This window comes from Brassica napus (assembly GCF_020379485.1).
Source record: "Brassica napus cultivar Da-Ae chromosome A3 unlocalized genomic scaffold, Da-Ae chrA03_Random_14, whole genome shotgun sequence".
Lineage (NCBI taxonomy): Eukaryota > Viridiplantae > Streptophyta > Magnoliopsida > Brassicales > Brassicaceae > Brassica > Brassica napus.
In genome coordinates, this window is record NW_026013973.1 from 21,645 (window position 1) to 32,012 (window position 10,368).

The 10,368-nt window shown below is 46.3% G+C and overlaps 1 protein-coding gene across 1 annotated transcript; it reads right to left on the reverse strand.

The window, feature by feature from the left end:
* Nucleotides 1-383: 383 nt before the first annotated feature.
* LOC111213522 lies at nucleotides 384-6,067 on the reverse strand. Its single transcript, XM_048770427.1, has 5 exons — nucleotides 5,669-6,067; nucleotides 4,989-5,606; nucleotides 4,515-4,893; nucleotides 3,193-4,256; nucleotides 384-3,131 (listed from the first exon to the last, which is right to left on the reverse strand). Exons 1-5 carry the CDS (start codon nucleotides 6,065-6,067, stop codon nucleotides 384-386), a joined length of 5,208 nt encoding a protein of 1,735 aa, XP_048626384.1.
* Nucleotides 6,068-10,368: the final 4,301 nt, after the last annotated feature.

Here is a 10,368-nt window from a genome sequence, read left to right on the forward strand (position 1 = left end):
ACGGTTTTTTTGCTGGACGAGGGTAGGTATCGACCGCTGGATCCGCTGGATCCAAGTCCGCTGGATCCAAAATGTCGCGTGTCCAATGTCTCGACATCGATCGATGGTACTTGTGTACATCGATCGATATTAATCTTCATATGTCGAGGCATCTCTTGGTGTCGATCGACAGCACTGGATGCGCATCGACGGATTGTTCTTCCTCTCGTCGACCTCTACATGGTCAGCTCGGATGAAATGTCCTTTAAGCTCCAAAATGCTCCAAAGTCATAGCTTTACTCCGAAATGCACCTGAACCTGAAAACATACCTAGAAGAGTAGAAAACATAGATATATATATATTTTTTTGAGCAAACATTCATTAACGAGACTTCAAACAAGGTTCAGACAACAACATAAACAGGTGCATGCATAGAAACTAAAGCTGCTTTAGCAAGAGAGTCAGCTTGAACATTTGCTAAACGCGGGATAAACTGAAAAGAGATAGAGGTGAAAGAGCGCGCCAGGAATCTTATGTCGTGGAGCACGCTTTTCAGAGCCACATCCTGCCCATGAAACTTCAAGAGTGAGATGAGGGTCTTTGAATCAGAACAGACCAGAAGGCTGCTGATATGTGAGGAGATTGCCGCTGTCAAAGCTGCTTTAACCGCCAACGCTTCAGCCACCAGAGCTGAAGGAACGTAACGCCGGTACGCGGAGGAACTTTCGTAAAAAGAATTTGATGAGTCTCGGATGAGCCACCCAATCCCGCAGTTCCCTGAGGTGGAGTCCCATGCTGCATCTGAAAAAGAGGACCAAGTGCAAGCATCAACATGAGTAACATGTAAAGGTGAAACCACACTATGTGGTAGAAAGGATTTTCCGACAACTGTCTGAGCTGCTTTCCAAGCTCTAGCATCCTGTAAAGCTTTTAGAATAGTAGCTTCCTCGGAGAAGAACTTGTCTTCAAAGAGCAGTTTGTTCCTGTTTGTCCACAGTAGCCATAAAACCCAAGGATAGATTGGCGTAGTGCCCAACCCAGATGGAGGCAGAGATACCATTTTTCGACATGTTTGAAGGAGGGCTGTAACTGAACCAACGTCATCAATCACAGGTTTGAATAAGCTAGGGACCAAGTCCCAAACTTTTGCTGCGAAAGGACACTTAAGGAGCACATGGAGCTCTGTTTCCACAGCCCCGCATCGTTTGCAAACAGGATTCAGGGACAAACCTCTTCTTTCTAGAACAGAGCCGACGGGTAAGGCTCTGTTATTGGCCTTCCAGAGAAAGTGCTTGATCTTAGGGGATGTATCAACTTGCCAGACTCCCTTTTTCCAGTTGAAGGCTTGATCATCCGCGGTTCCCACACAGAGCTTTGCAAGTGCATAACCCGACTTCGTAGTGTACAAACCAGATGCGTTAGGTAGCCATACTCTTTCATCAGGTGCTAGGAAGGCACTAGGAACCAGCCTCCTTATGCTCTCTTCATAAAGAGGTAAAACTTGCTGAATCATTGAAACATCCCAGTCGTTGGTTCCAGGAAGGATGAGCCTGCAAACCTTCCAGTCTTTTGTATCTGCAGTTGGGGGTCCAATTGGAGCCTTTGGTTCCGTCGTTGACAGCCACGGTTCGGTCCAGATTCCAACATCGCTTCCCGAGCCAATGGCCCAACCCATTCCTTTGAGAAGAAGATCTCTACCTATCAATATTCCACGCCACCCATGAGACGCACTGGCAGGGGTTTGAACTTCGAAGAAAGGTGAGTGAAGACAGTATTTCCCGATGAGGGTCTTTGCCAACAGTGTCGTTGGATCTTTGAGTATTCTCCACGCCAATTTTGCTAGCAAGGCATCATTGAATTGAGCAATCTCCCTGAAACCAAGTCCACCCGCACTCTTAGGCCTAGCCATTCTCTCCCATGAAACCCAATCCATCTTCTTGACTCCCGGGGTATTATCCCACCAGAATCTCGTAAGGATGCTTTGGATTTGTTTGCAAAGCGACATCGGGAGTTTGAAACAACTCATCGTGTAGGTTGGCAAGGCAGTCAAAATTGATTTCAAGAGGATCAATTTCCCTGCTCCAGAAAGGAAACGAGTGGTCCAACTGTGTGAACGCTGGCGGATACGGTCAATCAACGCAGCAAAGATGTCTCTCTTACGCCGGCCGAAGTGCTCCGGGAGTCCTAGGTATCTACCAAGTCCTCCTTCGCTAAGAATGTGTAGTTCGGCTCTAACTCGTCTCTTAGTTGCTCCTGGAGTCTTTGAGGAGAAGGTAATTGCTGACTTGTCCAAGTTGATGAACTGCCCAGATGCCGTCTCGTATTTCCGAAGAATAGAGATCAGGGCTTTGCAGCTTCGGGGGTCTGTTCTACTGAAGATCATAGTGTCATCAGCGAATAAGAGATGGTTAATAGCCGGGCATCCGCGAGCTACCTTGACCCCTACGACTTCTCCTGTTTCCTGCGCCCTCTTCAATAAACCCGATAAGACTTCCGAGCAAAGAATGAAAAGGTAGGGCGACAGAGGGTCGCCTTGTCTGATTCCTCTAGACGGGCTCACTTTCCCTTGTGCTGCGCCGTTCACCAAGTATGAGTAAGTCACTGATGTCACAAAGGTCATGATCCAGGATATCCAAACCTCATGGAAGCCAAATCTCGTCAGTACTTTGCGTAGAAAACTCCACTCAATCCGGTCAAAAGCCTTGCTCATATCTGATTTTATCGCCATACTGCAACGCACTTTCGCATCAGAGTGTTGAAGGTAGTGAAGGATTTCATGTGTTATCAACACATTGTCTGAGATGGCTCGTCCTTTGACAAACGCCGATTGATGTTCTGAGATCAGAAGAGGTAGGAGGGGCTGCAGTCTTCTGGTAAGCAACTTGGCTATGATTTTGTAATGCGTATTGCAGAGAGAAATTGGGCGGTAGTCAGCAACTTTCCGTGGTCCTTTGATCTTGGGGATCAAACGAACGTGGGTTTCATTTTGGCGAGGGTCTAGTGCACTGGAGATGAAAAATGCTTGAATGTCATTGACCACATCATCTCCTATAATATCCCAGAAGGTCTGGTAAAAGCTAGCAGAAAAACCGTCCGGCCCTGGAGCCTTGTCCGGGTTGATAGCAAGGAGTGCTTCTTTTATCTCGAGTGCCTCAGGGATATAATGTCCTATTCATCTCTTCAGTAACTAGAGGAGTGATCCCTTCATTAACCGTAAGAGATGAGTCGGACATCTGAGCTGAGAAGATTCGAGAGAAGTAGGTCGTGATGCTCTGGACGATCTCTTCCTCCTTATAGACCGCTTTACCCTCCGTGTCCTCAATAACTGAGAATTTGTTGACAGCACGCCTACCCCTGGTTGCCGCATGAAAGTAACCTGTGTTCCGATCTCCACATTGAAGCCAGAGAATACGACTCCTTTGTCGCCAATACAGCTCCTCTTCTTTGTATGCTGCTTCCAAAGTTGCAGTTAGCTCTCCAATGCGAGCGTTATCTGGTTCCGGGTTAGAAAGTGCTTCTTCTAATTCTTCTTGTGCCTTCTTGATGGAGATGTTGCTATTTAAATTTTGCTCCCCCGACCACTTGATGATTCCATGCCGGATATTAGCGACTCTGATCAAGACAGATTCCAGAGGGTGCTGTTTCCATTGTTCTTCCACCAATTGTCGAATCTCCGGTTTATCTTTTAACCTCCTATCAAACCGAAAGAGGCCCTTCTTGCGCTGAGTAGAGACATCAAAATGAATGATAATGGGGCGGTGGTCCGATCCTTCGAAACGCAAGTATTCACATCTACCGGCAGGAAAGCGCTCGAACCAAGAACAATTAGCCATTGCTCGGTCCAAACGAGATTGAATGAAATAATTGTAACGCGTTCCACGCCAGGAGAGGTGGTTGCCGGAGTGTTGAAGGTCCCATAGGCCCATTTGGGAGACAAAACTTCGAAACGATAGGAAGGATCCTTCCCAACGGACAGGACCTCCAACCTTTTCTAAATTGTCAAGTAGATCGTTAAAATCTCTAGTGAGCAGCCAAGCATCGTCTCTGTCTGTACCCAGTTCAGTCAGTTTACTCCAAAAGGAAGGTCTGTCTGCTGGGTTAGGGGCTCCGTATATGAATGACACGAAACAGAACGTGCCATGTGCCTCTATCCTGGTATCAATCACATTAGGTGAGGAGTAAAGAATTTCTACCTGCACATCGTCTCTCCCGGATAGGGAAAGACCGCCTGCTAACCGATGGGGGGGACAGTATAATGGTTCTTGAGTTCCGAGTTCTGGAACAACCGAAAAAGCGCATCGTCTTGGTTTTTAGTTTCCATAAGGAACAGCACTGCAGGAGAGAGTTTCTTTCGAAACTCTTGAATACGCTGGGTTGTCAAGGTTCCCCCGATACCTTGGCAATTCCAGCTTACACAGGCTAAGGAAGAGGTTTTGGGAGAGGATGAAAATCCTTCTCCTTCCTTGTGATACCCGGAATGATTTTTATCTTCGCGGTGCTGCAGTGTTCTTCCTTCTTAATGATGTTCGAGTACCAGTCCGAATTGCATCCGCCATTAGCTTCTTCAGAGGAGAGCTCCTACGAGGGGAGCTGTTTTTTTTGGTTACACGTCTCCTCTTAACAGCTACTCCGTGGCTATTATTGCGGAGAGCACGCTTATGGTCCTGCGTAGAGCCAGCTATTCGCTTCCCTTCTGCTTTTGATGGAGCTCTTTCCATCATTTGTGGAATATCATCCCCTATGTCCTCGTCTTCTTTTTCCTCTTCAGAGAAAAGAGGCCCTAACCTGAGGGAGACATGGACTCTATCCTCACTAAGTGTTCGGATAGGGGATCTGTCGCAGGGCCTTAGCCTGTTGTCCTCAAGGAAATTTGAACTCGACGGGCGAGTAATTATAGCAGCGCATGCCACATTCTGAGAAGGGTACACAGTCGTCAGGTTCTGAGTATAATTTCGCTCAGGGATATTTTCCTCCTCCTGTCTAATTCTTTGAGTTTGAACTGAAAGACGTTCTGAAGAAGGGGGACGTTCCTCACTATTAACTCCTTCCGAGAGTCTTGCCTTGCTGATAAGCGTTCTTCAGACTGGGTGTTAGAGGAGAGTCTCTCTTTAGATGGTCTTCGTTCCTCACTTTGAGGGAGTGAGAGTCTTGCTAGAGCAGAGCTACGGCCTTCGCCATGGTCTGAACGCGGGTCAGAAAGTCGAGAAGCAATGTTTGTTCTCTTGAGGTTCGAACCCGGGTCTGCAAGGGAGTGGTTGGACCGGGACGAAGCTCCTCTTGAGTGAGCGAGTTGATGGTTATCTACATGTGTTTCCTTAGGAAGGCTGGAGTCATGAGAGCCCCGGGTTGAGTCTTCCTTTTGGTAGCTACGATGAGGGGATCTTCGTGAGACATATCTCCTACCAGCAAGGTACCTATCATCGAAGCGTCTTCTGTTTTCATCTACCTCAGAACTCCCTCGTGTTTCATCTCTACTCAGAGAAGAGTTGGAGCCCGATAGACGGTTGGTGGGTCTTGCATTTGTCCATCTAGCTTCCCTTTGTTGGCGTGAGTTGGCAGTCACACAAGCGTAGCGTCGATCATCTTGACGCCTTCTTCCTTCAGCGATTCTCTCCAGGGCATTACGCTGGGAAATTCCGAGTTCAGTCTTTTCATTAACATTGTACCTAGCATCATGGCGGAGTGGACAGTCGTCCTTTCATGAGTGAGGGACTTGCATAAGAAACAGTGCTTATCAAGCTTTTCATAATCCAATTCCACTTCAACCACATCACTGGACGGGAGCTGCAGGTCCATTTTCATGATCAGAGGTTCTAGTCCATTAACATGAACTCGTAGACGCGCTTTGTCAGGTTCCCTGACTTCGATTGGCCCGAGAGCAGCACCAATAGCTTCAATGGTAGCGTCTGTCCAGTAGTGCAGTGGAATTCCATGGACATTGATCCAAAACGGGATTTGAGCCGGGAATGAATCAGACACTATCGGTTCCCATCGTTGCAAGATCATCATCCATCTCTTAAAGTGGAAAGGAGCTTTGCCGAGAATAGTTTGAAGATCCTTTTCCGTTTCAAAACAGAATTGAAACATAGTTGGACCCAGATCTCTTCCGGTGATTCGTCCCACTACATTCCATTGTTGCAAGAAGAAGTCGACCAGAGCTCTAGTCTTCTGAATAGCAGGATTAGTGACTCTACCAATGAGAGTAAGCTTGTTTTCTCAATGAGATCAGCTACATTCGAGTCCGGAATCCGAACTAGGGGTTTCTTCTGGTCCTTCGCAAAGTCTTCCAAAACACCGCTGAACGAAACGCGGGAAAACTCGGAGCAAACTGGGAAGGTCCCTATAAAATCGAAAAAGTCGTCCGACCAGGTTCTTAGCCAACATGCAGGGCATAAAAATCCTAGAACCTGGAACGCGATGCATCTCAAAAAAATACTATCACTAAACAAACCAACTCGCAATCACTGAACTACGAGATGGCTTGATCTCCGCAAGGAGTACGTAGGCAGTTTGTCGAAAGGCATATTCAGCTCTCCCCCCCTCATTAAAAAAGGGGGGAGTGGGTACGTATACTCCTATACTCCCAAAAAATCGAAAAACTTCGTACCACGCTTTTGGTGTTTTCGACTTATCAAAACATCCTCACCCGTAAAATCAGAACGAGGTCTTCGGAAATTAGTCGGCCGCTTAGGAGAAGCAACCTTTAGCATCGCGAGACGTCGCAAAAGATGCCTCAAAGTTTATTTCTTTCAAGCGAACGAAACCTCCGTCACAAAAAAGCATATATATATGCACACACTAACACTTATTTTGTGCAAAATATTCAAAACAACGGCACGCGCCACCAAGTCCGATGCTGATCACGTCGAACTCACAAACGTCCTAAACAGACATAGCCATCTCACGGAGATGACTCTCTTACATTTGACACAAGGATAATAGCGCTATAAAAGAAATCCGAAATTTTGGTCTAGCACTTCCGGTCTCCGGAGAGATGCTCGGTTCGTATCAAACAAGTCATATAAGCCGAGAACCTATCGCGGACTTTACATCGATACGAATCAGGAAGAAATCGCGACAGGAAAAAATGATAGCCGGTTAGTCACCGCACAATCCTTAAACCGAAAGTAAACCTAGGTCTTGCCCTAAACCCAGCGCACTGGTCTCTAACATCTCAAAGACATGATATCGAAAGATAAGAGATTCTTAAACCATACCCCTATGTTTATGTTCGACACCTTCAGCACCCCCGCAGAGTTCACATCTCGCGGAAGAACTCTCGAAACAGATCTCGAATGAAACATTTCACAATCGAAGAAGGATATGAGACGACAACTCATCACCTTCCTCCCCAGTATTCACAAACTCATAAAAAAACGTTATCCGATTATCGTACTATAAAAAGAAAGCCGCGGAGCGGCAAGGATTCAAAGCCACACACGGCCAGTCCCGAAATACAAACAAGGCCATTCAAGGCCGAAACATAAAAAAAAAAATCTCTCGCAAGAGATCTAACCCAAGTCACCCTAAGAACTTACGCCCCTTTTCACCCGCTGCCTCAACCGAGCCTGGAGACGCGCCGCTTCCGTTCTCTCCGACCATCGGGTCTTTCCCCTCTGGGTCTTCTGAACACGTCGGAAGGAATCACGCGGATTTCAGGTCGGCCAGGATGAGACCGAAATCTCCATCCTCGGCCGCCATATCTCCCTTGCAGCCGGACAGTCGGGCCTCTTCGGCCTCCAAGGTCGGGGGAGTCTCACTTTGGAACGACCGAACCACGGCCATCCCGCCCTCAATCGTCGCCAAAGCAAAATCCCGCTCCCGGATACACTCGAGGGAACCCAGGGAAGCAGAAATTTTCGCCAAGCGAGCTTGAAACTCCGCACGAAGGGCATCCGTAGCCTCTTGGATCCCGCAGTGCGCTAGTCCCGCGTCACTCTCGATCTGACGCTGGAGTCGATGCACGTCCGAGGATTTGGCCTTCCTAGCCTTCTTTTCCTTAAGCAAGGAACTCGCCGTCTTCCCAAGGTCCCTCTCAAGCTCTCCTATCGCAACCTCGAGCTTCGACACTTTCGCAGAGTGAGACTCCTCGACAGCCGCCGTCAACATGGCCTCGGTTTCGGACTATCTGCCCTGAAGCTCCACCAACTCCCCGGAAAGGAGACTGGTGTCATAACCACATTCGCTGATCATCCCATCGATCAACGATATGAACTGCAAACGGTGAGAATTCTTAAGACTAAGTCCGAGAAAAGAATGCACAAAAGACGATCGAGAATTCAAACAAGAGACAAACCTTTCCGCGAAGTCCTGAGGCTAGGCTCGATCCACCTTGCTGCGAAGTCTCCCCCCGTCGCCACTCTTGGCGAGTTTCCTCTTCCGACTCTTAGGCTGAGTATCCAGGACAGCGCTAGGAGCACGCAATGCCAGAACGATTTCCTTTCTGGCTGGAGGAGGAGGCATAGAGTCAGCAGCCTTCTCCTTGTCCTCGACGAGGATCGAGTCGTGGAAGATCCCACAGGAAGAGCTTGCGAGAGAGGAGCCATGACTTCGGTCCCATGACACGGGGCAACGACCTGCGCAGAAGAAGACGGAAACTCGGAGCCAGCTTGAGCTAGCTCTTTCTCGGCTTGGCGACGAACTAGTTTCTCTCGGAAAGAAAGATGACCGGCAACACAGAAGCTATTCATCTTTCCTTTTCCTTTCTCAGTTCTTGAATAGCGGTGACATCTCCGGTAAGGGCAAAGCAGAGATTCTTGAGTAGAGGTATAGAGACTACAGAGGGTAGTAAGTTTCGTCTGAGGCTACACTCGGTAGCAAGGATGCCCGGGAGTTTGTTCAACCAGGCTGAAGAGAAGAGACTTCAAGCAAGGAGCAAAGCAGGCTCCATTGTAGATGTTTCTCTGGTCTTCGAGATGGGCTGTATAACCGGAAGGCTTGGCAGCAGCGGACTTCCACGGCAAATATGGCCGGAGAAGGCGGTCCCTCCGACAAGGTCGGGGGAAGAACCCGGAGAGTAATAACCAGAAAGGCCTTTTATCCAAAGGATATTACCAAAAGCGGTGGAGATTCGAATTTGCAGCAGAAAAGTAGGTGAGCTTTTAGCCAAAAGTGGAAGGTCAACTTGTTAAGCACTCAACGGACCGATGAGTAAGGACTTCCTTTGGTAAAAGTGCCTGAGAGCGTTTTTCAGTATAAGTGTGTTTAAAAGATTTTCCATTAACATAGATATATATATATAACTATATATATATAAATATATATATATATATATATATATATATATATGTATATATATAGTTATATATATATATATATATATATAGTAAACACCTATATACCATGGATGAAAACGGGTCAAATCCAAGGTATTTCAACTTCCCCAGACTTACCCTTTTGCTTGTCCTCAAGCAAAACATACAGGCAGTCTCTCTGAAAGACGTTTGAAAATATTAGGGACTACAAATCTTAAGCATAGAATTCTTTTCCTCAACAATTTTGCACCCACATCTAAAAAGTCCTGATCACAGAAGCATACTATGCAATATCCTATCTTAGCAACCATTTCTAACATAACACAACTCAGCAATTCACGTCTGACATCCCCTCTACTGACTTCATTTCTTAGCATAAATATAAAGTGAATGCTTTACCTTGGGAGTATCGATCATAGGATGCAATGATTTCAGACAAGTATCAGGAACTGCAGGTAAAAGTTAGTTCCTAATTTCTCTCTCTCTAATTTTCTCTCTTGAGTCAAAGTTTGCTTCCATTGCAGGATCAGTGACCAAGATTGGACAGGCTTCCATGAATCAAAACTTAATGGTGGTTGCCACCAAGCTCTGTTCACTTCTTTTTGACCTATATCCAAGAGTTTTTTGCGAAAGCGAGCCTTGAAGTTGCCGCCTCCAAGTCCTGTTTCGAACTCTTTTATTGGTGTCTTTATGAATCAAGCCTTAACAGTTTTAGCCACCAAGTCCTGTTCAGACTCATCCTAAGTAAACTAGATCTTATTTATTTATTATTATTATTTTTTTTTTTTTTGAAGAAATGTAAATCACTAACTATTCTAGGGTCGAAATTTAGAGAGAGAAAATGTGATAAATAATCTACACAAGGCGTTACCTTCCAGACCTGTCTGAAGAATCCGATCCCATGTATACCAGCCCCAAGACAAGCGGTTGTCTCAGGTTTAGTGTTGGAAATCAGCTTTGTTACTTCATACGGTCAAGGCAAGTGTGTAGTTGATAGACTGATCTGCTTTAGCATCTATAGTGCTATCTGTAATCAGTAAATCTAAAATGGTGCTAAGATTGGTTAGATATTCAAGTTTAAATCAAAATAAGATTATAGTCTCATTTTCATAGCTAAGCATAATTTATTAAAAA